Below are 16,996 nucleotides of genomic sequence, written 5' to 3'. Positions count from 1 at the left end.
ATTGTGTTGTTGACAACGACAGTTTGTATAGAAGGGTTTACATATAATCACAATAGCTGGTTTCCCATTAGGGAATTATAAGAAAAATGCAACAAACTTCCGATGTTTTTCATTTTAAATTATTACAAACTTCTATTGACATCGTCAGCCTATCTAAAATGGAGCTAAATCAATGGAATTTAATTTTTTCCATTTTGCTTATAATTCGCTATTGTGACACGTTTCTGCATGCATCTATTTACATCAAGGCAGAGTAAAATATAATAGACAGAATCGCTTGTTTTGACTAGGGACCTGAATCAACTAGCAGCCTTATATTTTACTCTGCCGTGATTTACATGTACGAAAGAGACGTCTATTTCGAATGATAGCACCACAAATGAAGTCACGCGAGAAAATGAAATTTTCCTTTTTTTTCACCAGAGCTAACATCAATTTTTTACAACAAACGTATCGGGAGTATCAGGCTATCATTGGGAAAAAGAGGTTTCCAGTAGGCCGGGACTGTCCATATGGGTAATTCGGGCATATTCCTATAGGACTTTTTTACTTATTTTCTTACGTTGACATCTCTTCTGAGTTATATGCTCCTATCAAGCACACTTTGGTAGCGAGTCCGGGTATGATTTCCAGTATCACATTTAAAGAAGTTACGTATGGCCGAAAACGCACACTGATAAAAAAAATTCGTCAACATACATCCAGTATGTATGAAATAGCTGGCAGACAGCTTCATTTCTGCCTTACTTCGGATATGTATATTCCAACGTCTGGCAAGTATATCGTACATGTTCGATGTACAAACATACGAGTGACACGGATAGTCACGAGCAGTACGTATGACTATACGTCGGACATGTACGATATACATGTCAGACGTTGGATATACATGTCAGACGTTGGATATACATGTCAGACGTTGAAATATACATATCCGAAGTAAGGCAGAAATGAAGCTGTCTGCCATCCATTTCATACATACTGGACGTAAATTTTTTTATCAGTGCACGAGCTATATTGCTTTACAGAGATCTTCAATCATGCCCTTGTGTTTTCGGCCTCATTTGCAAATTCGCATATTTCCACAGTGGATGGAAAAACTCTTTTTTTTCCTTCGTATCCTTCAGTAACCTATCATTATTGATCATCAACTCAAATTGTCAGAAATTTATTCGACATACTTTCGTCAACGATAACAACTTAGGACAATTGGGACATCTGATTGTTGATGTAGGAAAAATGCTGACATAGGTGATACGGCTGGATGACGTATAAGAAAAATCAGGTGAAATATTTCAGGGATACCCACTTTACTGTACGAAATGTACGAATCGAATTGCGCAAAAGGTGGAAAATCATTATACCGAATACGTGAAGTGCTTACGTAAAATGGTAGAAATGATTAACTAATAACTATAATAAAACATTCAGCCATTTGATAAACTACGGTATGGGTTTACAGGTGTATATTAAAATGAAAATAAAAAAAATAAAAAAATATTTACAAATGTGTTTGGATTTCTTTTACGACAGATACATGAACATAAACGCTTCATTTCCGCTGTACAAACAATAAATGTTTTGTTTACAGAATTTAAATTATGTTGAGACAAAAGCAATATGAGAACACAAAAAAAATGTAACCTGAAGTTAAATATTGTTGAGCAACAATAGAAAATATTCATAAAAATGTAGATAAAAGTATGTCAGAAGAATATCAGAAAAATATCCGTAATGCGTCAGTCGGAGCAGATCGACTATTCATATTCACTAATTCACAGCGATTTTCAAATAAGTAACTACGCTATTTGATTCAGAACAACCAACTTACTCTGGTTCTGCAATTCTTTCACGCAGAAAGTGCGCTAAAAATTTTGAACGGAAAAGTAAGAACGATGTAACGAACGCAGCGTGAAATCATACCCATTCACAATACAATCAAGTGTCTAAGATTGTCTTTCGGTTCAACAGTTCATCCACTCGAAATTCAAATTATGCAGCGCACTGACGTGAGTGAAGTTGGTCCATATGAAAGTGATGTTAGAAGTCTTTTTTCATAATGACGATGCCGTAAGACCAAAGACTTGATAGTCTGGATAATTTTGGTGATTTTTGAATTTGAATCGACTAGACTTTTGTTGTTCGTATTTTGACCATTGGAACTATTACTCTGGATGGTCATTTTGATAATTTTAAAATATGCTCTTCAAAATGCATTAATTTCATCATTCATTTCTAATGGAACGTCTTAGCTTACGAAATAATAATAATAAGAATAGAGAGCACGTTAGGTGAAGTGGATAGTGTAGCTGCATCTTTAAAGATTCGAATGTGGGAAATTGGATATAATCGAATTACGATCTAGCCAAATTTCTCTATTCAAAAACATTTGATCTCACAATTTTAGGCTCATCTTATCTCTTTGATCCAGTTTTTTTTTCTTGGTAAGATGTTCATAAAATGAAGATGTACATAAAGATGATAAAATGGTACAAGTAATACATTTTCTTAATTTTCGGAAGCCACTACTAATGTCTTTCAACATTGCTGGCACACACAGCCATAGTTAATTGTTTCTTGTGAATCAAACACTGACAACAAACCCTTCAATGGAATTTTAATTTTTATTCCAGCCATTGAACTCAAGAGACGAACAAGAAAAAAACACACACAAATTGAATGATTCAGACGTTGACAAGTGCATAATCGTATACTTATATCTGTTTCAGTTAAACAATGAAAATGCGTACCATTAAATTTACCATGTCAACTGTAAATGACATAATTTAAAGCAGCAGAGAGATATATCGTCCAATTAATTGTCTTAATTCAAATATAACAGCCATTTACAACTGTTTAACAGTTCAAAGTATTGCGATGGTCTGGAGATTCGAAATTGGATATTGTATCAGAAAAGAATGTGCGCACAGTGCATCATAACGTATACTATTGACAATCAATTCTAAGGCCAGGGTGGAGGAAGTTTTGATAGAAACGGAAAGCATAATTAAATCTTTTACTTCTCTTGTTCAAAATATAGTCCAGAATTGAACACACAATCTGTTACTTCATTTGTTTTAACATCATAGTTTGTTGGTTAAAAATACCTTGGCCGGAGATGATTGATTATTGTCTCTTTCGTTGCTGTCGATATCCCGTTTCTGAAGAGTTGCTAATGCATCAAAAACCGTACTTTTTATGTTTCAAGCACTACTTTCGACTCCTCAGGTATAGCTCGGGATAAAAAGTTGAAAAGTCTCGTTATTCTGTGTTTATTGATCTCGGCTACGCCTCGGCTCACCAAAATTTTACTTTTCATCCTTTTATCCCTATAGTTATGGAAATGACTAATTTTATTTCGAACAGTCAAGCCCTGTAGTAAAAACCAGCTCAGCAAGTAAAATTAACTTTAACGCAGCACTTGAGTACGTTAATATGAGTTTTTCCGCACACAGCTGTTCTATAATCTTATTTAAAGTTACATACCGTCAAATTGTTCATTATTTCTGACACTGTCCATGTATTACTCTTTCTCTTTCACATGATTTATAGTTGAAATGATACGGTTGCAGAAGTGTAAGCAACAGTCGGAATAAAAAAAAAATTTATAATTTTATTTTTCGTATGATCGCTGCGTTTCACTTAACATTTGAAAAGAACATTTTTCTCTCAGCTCAGCAGTGCATCTATCTTATGCAATTAAGTAACACTCTATCCAAAGAAAAACGAAACAAATCGCAACTTGTTCGATCTATTATTTATGTAACGTCAAGGAAGCAAGAAACAAAAAACAAAAAAGTTTATTGATAAATGAACTCTATCGTCTTTACGTGACACAAAAGTATAAATAATGGCACCTGATTTTCTTGTTTCATAATAATTTTTAATCGCTTGTTCTTTGCAGACTTTTCTCATTTTTTTTCTGCTGTAAAACGAAGAACAAAAAGTTTACTTCTTCCTATGTAATACATTCGATAGTATGGAACTTGACCACAGATACGACTTTTCAGATGGGGAAACCAGTAAAACTATACATTGTGTAGAATTCGCATCAAATCCATGTATGGCGTATGACTCGTTTTAATTCGATACCAACTGGTAGCTTTCATTATGGACTTATCTTGCCATTTCGTTCATGTACATTGTAGATTATTTTGAATCATCTCAATACTGAACGTGCGATTTAAAAAAGAAAAATCCGGTATACCGTTCTTAGAACAGTTTCTATTAAGTATTCAATTAAATGGTCTTATAACACTCGCCAGTCTCGACTTTTTAAGCCGTAGAAGTGAGATGATTTATATTATGCGCTTTGTACGATTTTATGGATGGATGGATATGATGGATACAAAATATCCGGAATTTTATAATTTGAAACAAATTGCTAGATTGGCAATGTGTGTTGTTTTAATGAGCAGCAAACAATGATTCTTGTTTTCGTTAACATCATTCACGTTAGCTAATTGAGTAATTAGCGAGATAGTGAGTAGCGATCTTTGAGCTACTTATCGGCTTTATATGCATGAGACAAAAATATGAGTCATGTCTTATGGTTGATGGCAGTATTTATGTTGCTGGAACAAATTTCAGAAGTTTCTCGTTGAGTGATTTTTTGATTAAAAATTTTCTTATTTGTCTTCCATTAATAATGGTCCATTATTGAGAGTGCTCTAATTCGCTTTCGGTTCATGGACGAGTAGAGTTAGTTATACTTTTAGGTACAATAACAGCGTGCGCCTTAACGACAATGAGTGGATTAACTTCCGCGCCTATATACTTTTCAGCAGAATGTTGTTCTTTTCGTAATGCAAAAAAAAAACGTAATAATAGCACGCTAAGAACGCTAAGATCGACGTTTTTCTATGACAAAAATAGTTACCTCACGAAATGAAATACTTTCTCTGCATCCAATGTAATCTGATTTATTGTCTACCGTATGCGAGAGTTGATTAAATTCTCGTACAGTACCCGAAAAATATACTTCATTAAGAGGCACCGGCACTCAGCTAAAATTGTAGCCTACATTTGCGTGTTTCGTATTTCATTTTTGTTAATATCTTTTCATCAGAATCCTTTTTGAAAAATGTACGACCGCAATTCCGACCACGAATCTGTTAGCTTTAAATAAAAATTAGTTTCGGTTGTAGTCGTTTGACCAGCTCTGGAAAAGTGAGCAGTTTAATGAAATTTTCATAAACTGCTCATTGTTCTCAGAGCTGGTCAAATTGCTACAACTAAATCTATTTTCTGTTGAAAGCTAACACATTCGTGGTCGGAATTGACGTCGTACATTTTTGAAAAAGGATTCTGGTGGAAAGATATCATTAAAAGTAAACTAAAATTCTGTATTTAAAAATCGCCCTAATGTATGCTTTTCGGCAAAGTACCGGTGCCTCTTAATGGATCATTTTCGCTGGGGGGAAAATTGCTAAGTAATGGTCACGTGTCGCATGGGGGCAGGCAATAAAGTGTTTCTCCTAACGCATATGAGCGAATCTACTTCGTGAATTGTAAGTTTTCTAGCTCTATTCGCAGGTGAGATCTATAGCCAGTTGTTTGGTAAGGCAAGTCAGTATGCTAGTGTGTATCACTGTGCAACTCGACGCACAAATTGATGTTTTTTTTAGTTTGCATTGTTATAGCAATTCCCTTCTTAGATTTTGCTTCGTAAGTAACATAACATCTTAATGCTCTTAATTTCGTACATAATGTTCATTATGTTGCATCAATGCTACTTCAACTGAAGAGAAGAAACATTCCCTTTACCTCAACCTAGCTATGTCCTATCAATTTGAATAAATATTTTGAGTGAAAAAAAGCATGTGATGATCTGATCATCTAAGAAACAGCGAATTAAATTCGAATAAAATAAATTGAGTTGAGATTTGCTTCTCTTTCGTTTCAAAAATTAATGTTCCATCGACTCATTTTTACGAAACAAGTTCAACGTTAGACTCCATGAAATATTACAGCCGAAAATATTATTTAATTTACTAGAACATAGCAGCGCTAATTATGTTCCAAGTAACAACTGTGACTAATTCGATCAAATGTATTTTGGCATATGTATATAACTCTTCCTCGGGTATTTCCTCTTTAGATGAGGTTAAAAAAAAAGAGAGAGAGAAACATTTTATGCCATAACATAACGTAATTAAAGATTAAGTAGAGCATAAAGACATGCTCATTACCAGTTTTCGTTCTATTCAAAAATGAAGAAAAGATTTTTTTGTTTTGTTTTTGTTATAGACTAAAGCTTGCATTTAAATCTGTTCAAGCGATTTTCTTATGGTTTTTTACACTTCCCATTCTTTTGTGAATGAACAAATTGCAGGTGCTTTACATGCTCTTTAGTTCAGACGTTATGTGTAGTGCAAACTCGTTCCCTATTTAAAGTGAGACAAATGCTTAAAGAGCACGAGGGGTTACGTACTTCTTGGACTGAATGGATTCAATCGTATTGAATTTTATGAATAAATGAATTTGGTGGAAATAAAATGAAGAATGTTCCTACAGTAGCCGTTGAAAATGATTTAAAGACTTATTTCCTCATTTTTGCTCATGTTTCCAATCAGCCTATTTATTGGATTTTTACAAACCACCGGGATTTTTTTTCAAAAACTCACTAATCACCGGGACTTAATCAAATCTTACTAATCACCGAGATCTCTTGAATCTGCACTAACCACTGCCGATTTTATGTAATTATTACGTTTAGATAGCAAAATCTCTCCTCGAAGTTGCACACAAATATATAGAATGAGCTAAATGTGTTACACTGACAAAAAAGTTTTTAGTGTAGTTGATAAGGATTATTTATACGAGAACGTTTACACTCGTATAAAAGCTGGGCTACCTCTCTAAAAGTTAACTTTTCTCATTGTAAAGTAGGTAAAATTATCAGTAGGTTCCTTAATGATAATTTTACCTACTTTACAATGAGAAAAGTTAACTTTTAGAGAGGTAGCCCAGCTTTTATACGAGTGTAAACGTTCTCTTATAAATGGTCCTTATCAACTGCACTATTTCAGATTATTACCTGTAACAGATAACCTTTCCCCAGGTAATGTAATTTCTCATACAAAAATAGCATTACCTGTCACAGATAATGTGATTTTTATATGAAACGTAGCTAACGCCGACCCGTACGAAACACCTATTCGTATCAAAAGCCTTTATTGTGAAACTCTTCATTTCTCTTACTTCATTTTCTTCTCTGCTGAAAAGCTATTCGCGCTTTAAAATCACTTGAATTATCCACTCTTTGCCTTGCAAATAAATTGCCGGAGGCAATATAGACAGCCCCGTACGAAGTCAAATTTCATAAATTCCTATTTAAACAGCTACCTATATTTACCTATATTTTCCTATAAATAAACATTCCACAAATGAATTTGCTATTATATAGCTCTATATGCCTGTATATAGCTCAATATAGCTGTATATAGGTATATATAGATGTCCATATATGGAATCCCTGAAACCCCACACACATAACAAATTATTTCCATGTTAACAGAAACTCTCTAAGTATCATTTTTCCCACTTTATATCGTTTTACTAAAATCCAATATGGCCGCCGGCAGCCATTTTGTTAGGAGACCGGAAATAGTACCGACGCTTTACATTCGTTAATACCTTTCAAAAAAAAAAATTCATGAAATTCGGTCAAAATTTACTCGAGATATTGTCAAAATACACCACGTTCACTGTACTTCCGAGTAGCCAGATAAGAGCTCACTCCAAGAGACCTAGCTCACGCTCCGGAGAACATAATTTCATAAAAAATAATTTTCCCTGATTGGTACGGTCAATACCTCTCTAATAAATCTAAAACAGACGAAATATGTTGAAATGTGGCCGACCTACAAGCAAAAACTGCTTGCCGCCCTGTGCCTGTTCCACACCAAGGGGTCTAACTCACGAGTCGGTCATCCGATTTCCATAAACTTTTTTTTGTCGATCGGTATTGTAAATACCTTTTATTTGACGTATCACTTACAAGTTTAACGTTTAAATGTCCGGAGATATCTTCGAAAAACCGTAAAGCACTTATTGGGCCACAGCTCGGGAGGGGTCGATCCAAAATCACTCATCTTCGAACTTAGCCTGTCTTTTGACATTACCAAACGGGAAAAAAAGAATTTTCAAAATCGGATGCGTTTTACTCAAGTTGTCGTGCAGACAGACAGACGGACAGACAGACGGACATTTTTTTTCTTCGCGGATTTGACATCTCTAGACAACCACAATAGGTTTCCCCTTACTCAGGGAGTCCAATTCGACGTGTTACAAACGTATGCGTAAACCTATAAGACCCCAGTACTTCGTACGGGTCTAAAAATTACTTTACCTGGGGACAGAACTGTCAACTTTTTTCTCAGTGTACCTTTATCATCGAAAATATATTATTTTTGCGCACAAACTTAGGCTACAATTTAGCGTTGTGTCGATTTGTCTTAATCAATTTGGTTGGTATTGTCAAGGTACCGCAGATCAGCAAAAACACGCGGATCCCTACTTTCGGGTGAATATAATTTTCATAACGTTGGACACAAGTAAAATCGAGAAAAATTCACTTTGTCAGGTTGCATCTCACGCAGCTCCTTCAGTGTTTATATACTTTGGATATTGTATGATAAAAATTCAGCTTTGTTCGGAGGCCTGGAAATCAATGAAAGTAGATAAGTAGGTATGGCCAGTCCATACAAGTCGGAGCACATATGGATTTGCATGGCGCCACCTCAAACGAACTCATGAGTTCGTTTGAGGTGGCGCCATGAAAATCCGTATGTGCTCCGGCTAGAACAAATTTGAACGTTTGGCCATACCTATCCATTTACTTTCATTGCTGGAAATGTTGTTTGGAAACTAACGCTCAAATGTAATAGATTTTTGTAGAATTATGTTACATTTCTAGTACATTTCGTTATAAAAGTACTAGTGGCAGCACGTCACCACCAACTTCACAGCGATGACATTTCATGAATATTTACCAGAGGGAAGGTATTTCTCAAGAAAATAAAGCTCAAAGAATGAAGTACTGAAAAAAAAAATTGTGGCGCCTCTACAGGCCAAACGAGGTTTGCTTTTCCCATTTTTTTTTATTTTAATTTGATTTTGTTTCTGACCTTTTTCCCCACATCAACAAATTTTATTCTCTAATATTGAGCTAATACTAATAACCAATCACCTCTATACCTGTTGTGTTAATTTAACACCATCAATATATAGGTAGGTATACTAACGGCAAGCGAATACATTATAATAAATGTTGTTTTGGTTGTTGTTATTCGATAATAATAATGTCTGATGATGATTGAGCCCAATAAATGAGCGGAGACTGTACGCCGTTGCATATGACACACCACATGCAGCGATTTTGATACGTTCTACGTCGATTATGTTTAGCTTGAATAGCACGTAGTTTAGCTGGTTGAAAACCAGAAAATTTATGATTTTTTTACATCTGTAAATAGCATACGCACTTTCATCGATCTGCCACATGGAAAGAGGATTGTTGCTTTTTTTTATAGAACAGCTAATTATCTGCAGAGTTCACCGTCCTCATTTGTATAAACGTTACTCGTTCCAATGTCATCCCGTCAATCATAAGGTTTTACATGCAGTGTAGATCAAGAGAAATTACTTGGTACGATTATTTTGACTAGTGTTCGAAACTCTTTGAAATAGTTCCATGTTCTTTCAACACTGCTTCGAAATGTAGGAGATTGGTTGAATCTGGACGCACTTTACGTCCATTACAACATGGACACGGACAGGTTGGCTAATAAATTACTAGTAACACCAAAGTATTGAAGATGAGAATATAATTGCTAGGTGAAATCTGTGACCTATACTTTCTTAAATATATTTATTTCAATTAAATGTTCTTTACGACATAACCTTCAAATTTAGGATTCGATAACGTTATAATATCCGTTTTCGATTTACTACTCACCAGTGATACGAACATACTGGTCAAATCAACTCACGATAAAATTAACGGCTTCAACAATATAGACGATCAGTGATGATCAGCTAGCAGAAATATGTACATACATATATGATGATTGTTGTGAGACTTGTATTGTCTAAATGCAGAAAAATAAACTTTGTTCAACATCCTCATCATACCTTTTTTTTTGTCTCACACTAACTTATCCGCCACCCAAGTATTTGGTATGTGTTGTTGTTTATTATCAGTAAACTTAAATGCGACCGAATGGATTGTTATGAATGACGATTTTTACTCATTTTACATTTGCATATACATGTGTAAGTGCGGTATTATTTCGGACGAAGTCATGTGGGGATATAGCTCAGTGGTAGAGCATTCGACTGCAGATCGAGAGGTCCCCGGTTCAAACCCGGGTGTCCCCTTCAATCTTTTTTTTATTTGTTGTTTTCATTTTTTTATTTGTTTTTGAGTTTGTAGGTTCAGTTAAAAGTTTCAATATTGTCTAAAAAATGTTCCAATAAGGGGTTATTCATAAAGTATGTAACACATCGCATGTGCAAGGTGTTTTGACAGTTCATACAATTCTTCTAAGTTTACTTCCTTTTTTGTGTGACTGGGGGAGGATTCGACAAATGACAGACATGCAAGAATCTAAATTCTCCGAAGAATGATCCGATGAGTTTGAGATATCATAACCATTGTAACTTACAACTTATTCCAAGACCATATGAATTGTAAAATTTCATCCATACAGACATAACCTCAACAATATTTGTATCTTGTTGTAAATTTTCGCGTTTTAAGTTATTTGGAGCAAACCTGCAGTCTCTACCACTTTCTACCTTCTTTAAATTATGTCAAAATTCAAAATAGAGGTCTGAAGAGAAATGAGTCGCCATTGACATTCTTTAACACTTTGAAGGTTACTGTGACTTGTCGACTTTAGACACCCTGGAAATCAGTAAAGGAGTCGAGGAATACCAAATTAAATTTTAGATTTTTTAAATTTTCTTTGGAGGTAACCTTCAACTCCTTTACTACTTTCCAGGGTGTCTAAAGTTCCAGTGTGCGCATTATTCTGCAATGTGTTAACTATACAATGAGTTGAAGCGCAGCAAACACGTTTGTACCCATATGTCTTTCAAAGTCTTATCGCTCGTTAGATATAGATCATTTTCATTATACGGTACTTGTCAACTTAACCCCACTTAATTTTTCGTCAAGTAGTCCTTAACCTCAATCAATTTACGTTAACTGCGTTCAATTTACTGATTTTTATTATGAAAATCGTTCGTTCAATTCATTCGATATTTTTCGACATGTCTGACAGTTGGGATCCGTGTCTCACGTTTACAAGGTCATGAAAATGATCTATTGTTCCGATTAGAAATTAAATACTTTGTCGGAGCGCAATATGCTGACATTTTGTTTTTTCCGAAATCCTTTAAGTCCAATTTTAAATATTTTACAGTTTACAGGTAACCTGGAACAGGTTATCGTAGGTTCATGATGTATTAGGATGAATAAATGATTGGTTACGTTGCATCCGTGGCGTAATAATGTTTTTAGAACTGCGACAAAGCGAATTTGACTTATGTACACGCTTATACGGGTTGCATCACCTTTAGTTGTTTATACTAGATACTGCTAAGATATACAGGTCCAAACTGGTACTATGGGAAAGCTTTTCGATTTTTTGTATGAACGAAGACACTAGAACAGATTTGAAATAAGGGCCTACTCGACGTAGTAGTCAGAGTTTTTCTTATAAATTTTGTTATTTTTACCACTGTGGGGACCAGAATGAGAGGCTTTTTGACCGCTAAAAAAATGTGTTCTGGTTCTGGTGCCTGTTTATAGTGCCTTGACGAAGACCATTTCATAAACTTTCGTCATTCAATGCCCGAAGGGTTTTTGACTAGCTAGTCCGGTCCTGATGAAACACATTATCTGAATGTTTTGATTCCGGAAGAACTATTCGATTTTCCTAGCGTCACTTTGCTTTGACACTGATGATTTTCGATGACTCCTATTGTAATAAAATATAAAATGATACAATTAGACACTTGACTGTGTTACACTATCTGCCATTACAACCACAAACTCATTAGCTATAGTTAACGTGTTATCAGCTATTCGGATTCCAGATAAAATAAAAACCGAACTCTTTATACCTACAATTATTTTATCAAAGTTAAAGCTTTGAAGCGGTTTTCGCTGCTATAAAAAATTGAAATCTAAAAAATTTGTAATTCTCTCCTTCTGATAAAAAAATAACATTCGATATTGCTACACGCTTTATTTTCCATTCAGTTTGTTTTTAAAATTCATTACGGTACCGCAAGAATATTATGTACGCTGCAATTTCATAGAAAATAAATCTTAAAAAAAAAAAAATTATTTCTACCCACGTTCAATACGGTCTTTGATACATTACACTCGAAATTGATTTCTAAACGAATTTCGCAAACCGTTTTTGCAGTGCAGTTCTTCGCAAAAGTTTTGAAAGTTTTCTGTGCCTCGACGGTGAATTTCATTTTATAATAAAGTTGATTTTAATAAAAATTGGATAAATTACATCTGAGCGGAAAGAACACCAAAATTGACTAATGTCTGGTATTGGCGAGAAAATACGGAGCGTATTTTCGTGGAGAACGGATGCGTATTCGTTCGATGATGAAGATTACGTTAGAAGGCCAAAGGTTTGGAATATTTTTTTTTCTACTAATCAGTTTGACTTCACCACACCTTGATAGTGAAATGCTTTAGCGACGTAAACATTAGTAAATGTTGGAATGTGTGGTATTAACCTGTCACAGACGGCAAACAAATTAACAGTTTTAATATTTATCTGATCTATTAATTCATTTGATCGAAGATTAAAAAAAAATATTTTCAGAAATCTTTTACTTCACATGTTTTGAACATGCTTTTTGCTATATCAGACTTCATTAGTCAAAGCTTGTCGTTTATTATTACTGTCGTTGTCGATAACAGATGACAGCCGTCTGTAACAGGTTAAAAAACACATTCACAAAAAACAAAATGTGTTCCACAGAAGACTGCCGAAGAGTCAATTGAAATTCCAATGACAAAGGTGTTCGAAAAAACGGTGTACATGTTCGAAACTAAAGTCGAAGCATTATAATTTGATCGATTCTATTAATTTTTAAATAATTGTAGTTTTTCAAGAAATCATTTCGGAAACATTACAGTATAAAAGCTTACACATGCGCATTAGAGCTGTTTACTCGCGGTATACCTGCGGGTAATCCGTTCAAATGCACGTGTATAAGCTTTTATACTGTAATGTTTTCGAAATGATTTCTACGAAAACTACAATTATTTAAAAATGAATTAAATGAGTAGAATCGATCAAATTATAATGCTCCGACTTTATTAGATTCGAGTCAAAGAACCCCCAGTCTTACTAATTGAGGCAACATTATTGCATCACTATGTTGCGTACTCTAACTAAATAAAGAAAAATTAGTTAAACTGAGCAAATAAATCTATTCCGCATTTTTAATACGAATTGCCTGATAGGTTCACCTGAAACCGCCATAACAGATCATTCGGAATGGGATATCGAATTACAGTTTTCTGTTGACTTTGTACTTTTTGCACCGATGTAAAAAGTCTATTTATTTAGCACCAACCACAACAATTAGGAAGTGTGTTGAATGAAATCAATTTTCTTGCTAGGAATTTAGATTCAAACAGACAATTATTTTGTTCTTGACACTATCAGTTTTCAAATGAAGTCGAGCATGATTAATTTGAAAGATGAGAGCGTCAATAATCAAACAAAATCATTAAGAGCCGGCTAAAACACAAGGCTGAGCTCAGGAGCTTCCAAAACCGTTCGAAATGATGGAAAAATTCAGTCTTTGGACGTTCGTAGTTTTTGGAAATTTTTGGCAATTTTTTACCCTGGTTGAGGTTATGTCAGAATGGATGAAATTTGACAATTTGTGCGGCATTGTAACAGACCTACTGCCATGGGTTTTAGTTGCTAAATGTCACTTTTTTTCGCACAATAAATATTTTTTTATTATGTCAACTGTTGAGTCAAAGCACTGCTCCAAGCATGAACATAGAAAATATTCGGTGACTGATGAAATCACAGTAGGCACTGCGGTTCTTTTCTGTAAGGATAGATGACTTGTTTTCGTTGTAGGGCTTAAAACATAGAAAACAAACAATCCTAGCTCTTATCACTAAATCCTTCAAATTTGATACTTGTCAATTCGGTGTTCATGCTTGGAGCAGTGCTGGTTCAATTTATCTTCAAAACGTAGATCATATAAGACATACCGATGGACTTAGAATTCTTAAACGATTCGCATTAATCAATGGTCAAAATGTGTCGATAGTTTCCCAACTTATGATCTTGAATAGGTATCCACGACATGTTTCAAAATTTTCAAATAAATTCTTTGTCCCACTCGAAAAACTTGCTGGTGTTGGATTTCGTCGACGATAGTTGAAGATATTGAATCGTTTTTAGTCTGGATGTGAAATCATTAGAAGTGTTGTGTGCCTTCATTCGTTTTCAATGTAACACTCACTGATATGTTATTCTAATGGTACAATTCGCAATGTTAACAATAGGTTTCTTCCATCGTACGGTAAAAACGAATTTTGACAGGCCGAAAACAACCGACCGTCATCCACAGTAGCAAACATAACCACAACTTAAACAAATCTGTTCATTAAAACTTTAAAGTGGGGTTGTGTCGGCTTCTCTGTGGATGACGATTGACATTTTGAATGGCCTTGGAAGAAATCTATATCGAATATCCTATTTCTATTAGATTGTGGAAATTGTTATCGTCACTCTCGCAAAAATCAGGGATGGCACCGCCATAAAGTCGGTCTTCTAAGATACGAAAAAACAAATCATTTGTTAGAAAATTGTAATTCTCGATCACATGAAAATATTGTTCGGTAAAGTGACAGAAAAAGCCGACAGCGTCAATCATTGACGGTCTTATGAAGTAGTGCTCAAATAAAACCCCGGTCTATAAAATGGTGATCTGCGTGACGTCCCCAAAATTTACAGTCTTGGTGAAACCAAGATAAATATATGGGCGGAGGTAATGCCATTCAGACGCGCCACCTAGCACAATAGTTCGTTGCCACTGACATCTTTTTTTTAAATGGTTGATTAAGATTTACTTGTGTTTCACAAAATGTTGTGCCTATCACAAAACAGATGGCCCAGGTTTCTAAGCAATTTTGTTATTTTAAAGGCAGGAAGAGATGGCGTTTATAGCAAACTTTCGTGCCACTGCACATCTGATTCGGTTGTATATGGCATTACCTCGTCACAATAATTACCTTGGGTGAAACCTTTATTTAAAAAAAACCTAAAAGCCTAACTGACAACTTTTAGGTCAGTTAAAGTCCTACCATTTACAGACAAAAAACTAGCTAATATAAATTTACCCTGATAATTTAGCCTCCTAAATGTAAAAAAGAAATCATCATCAATCACCCATGAAAATATTGTTCGTGTGAAACGACAGAAGTGTCCTGTGATGGTCCTCAAATCCACAATCTATTGGACTATTAATTTATTGATTTATATTTTAATGATTTTAATTGCCAATAAAACGTCATTGTCTGTCAAACGTAGATATTTTTTCGGGTGCACTATTTCCACTATTTCCTAACCGATTTTATTGCGTTTGACATTTCCTAAACAAAAAATCATGGCAAATATGATCGTATGTATATTGTAGTTGTGCGTTGCAGACAGAACATTTGTAAGCAGCAGTCAATCTTTATACAATTATTGATGTAATATTGTCTGCATATTATCACAGTAGTAATAACTGCTACACACCAATACAACCACAAATGTCATTCGTATTGAAATAGAAATAACATAACTAGTTATACCGCATGCTATTGTGTAGTCTACATTTAGGTAATAATGTTTTTCGTCTATTTGCAGGAGTCTACTATTTCACATGGCTTCATATCGAAAACTACGTCCAAGAGGTAATTCACAATGATATTTTTCTTACGCCTAAAACTATACCAGCTGCTAAATTGCCATGAGTTTATTATAAATCAACATTATTGAGCTCATTGGTATAGAGCGTTATTGTGACTCATTTTACATTTCCATTCATTCTGTGAACGTGTTCATGTGCGCTATTCTTTCGTACAAATTCATCTGGGGATATAGCTCAGTGGTAGAGCATTCGACTGCAGATCGAGAGGTCCCCGGTTCAAACCCGGGTGTCCCCTTCAATCTTTTTTTTATTTGTTGTTTTCATTTTTTTATTTGTTTATAAGTTGTGGGGTTTCGGTTAAACCTTTCCAAAGTTCAAAAAATATACAATTTTAATAAAGAATTGCTCGCACATCAGTTGAGAAACACGTATAACACAACAGATTGTTGTGTCACAAAAAAAAACTTTAGTAAACCCAGTCGCTTGTCATGTGCCATTCTTGCTTCGACTTCGAAATATAGTTGTCTCGCTCGCACTTATTGCAGTTCTAAGTGACTGGATTCTGTGAAAATTTGAGTCTGCTGCCACTTCACCCTGAAGCTTTGCTTTGCTGCATTTTTGGTGATTTCTTAGTAGCTTTTTGCGATTTCCCCAAATTTTCCATCAGCAGATGGCAATGTCTCAATGCAAACTATCCCACACTTGTTCATGGAAAGTTTTGCTGCTGTCTTGTGTAAGAGGCTAGTGGAAGCAACTGAAGATGGTCAGTCCACTCTGACCTGTGACCGCCGCTAGTTCTTGAGGTCGAAGCAGCTTTCTTTTTTCTTTTTTGCCACTTTACGTAATGTGCGGGAAAGGGAATAGCTACAGCTCTGTTTGTCGTTCCAAAGGATGTTTCTCCGAAGGATGTTTCCTTGAAGTTCAATAAATATGAAAAGGAGTCTTGTTTTGGTTTTCTGTGTACGGAAATTCGGTTCTTGCAATTTGCGCCCCTGAGATTTTCGTGTAAGGTTAAGCAAAATTGGTATGTATGAAATTCCACCGATATCTCCCATGTAATTGGTAATGG

At 34.9% G+C, this 16,996-nt stretch overlaps 1 protein-coding gene and 2 non-coding genes across 6 annotated transcripts in view; all 3 read left to right on the top strand.

The window, feature by feature from the left end:
- The window catches only part of LOC119074552 (cytospin-A-like), a 52,586-nt gene that overhangs the window by 4,599 nt on the left and 30,991 nt on the right, over positions 1-16,996 (top strand). Inside the window, exons 1-2 of one of the 4 annotated variants that reach the window (XM_037180733.1) lie at positions 12,299-12,663; positions 15,924-15,970. In XM_037180733.1, the coding sequence (XP_037036628.1) occupies positions 12,571-12,663; positions 15,924-15,970 (140 nt within the window). In that variant the 5' untranslated portion in view covers positions 12,299-12,570. Of the gene's footprint in view, positions 1-12,298; positions 12,664-15,923; positions 15,971-16,996 lie in introns of those variants that run through there. The other 3 variants (XM_037180732.1, XM_037180736.1, XM_037180734.1) reach the window with 3 other exon arrangements.
- Trnac-gca lies at positions 10,312-10,383 on the top strand. The gene has a single exon. It is a non-coding gene; the product is annotated as a tRNA-Cys (tRNA).
- On the top strand, positions 16,151-16,222 carry Trnac-gca. Its single transcript has one exon. It is a non-coding gene; the product is annotated as a tRNA-Cys (tRNA).

This window comes from Bradysia coprophila, unplaced genomic scaffold (assembly GCF_014529535.1).
Source record: "Bradysia coprophila strain Holo2 unplaced genomic scaffold, BU_Bcop_v1 contig_151, whole genome shotgun sequence".
Classification (NCBI taxonomy): domain Eukaryota; kingdom Metazoa; phylum Arthropoda; class Insecta; order Diptera; family Sciaridae; genus Bradysia; species Bradysia coprophila.
This window is presented reverse-complemented; position numbering and strand designations above follow the sequence as displayed.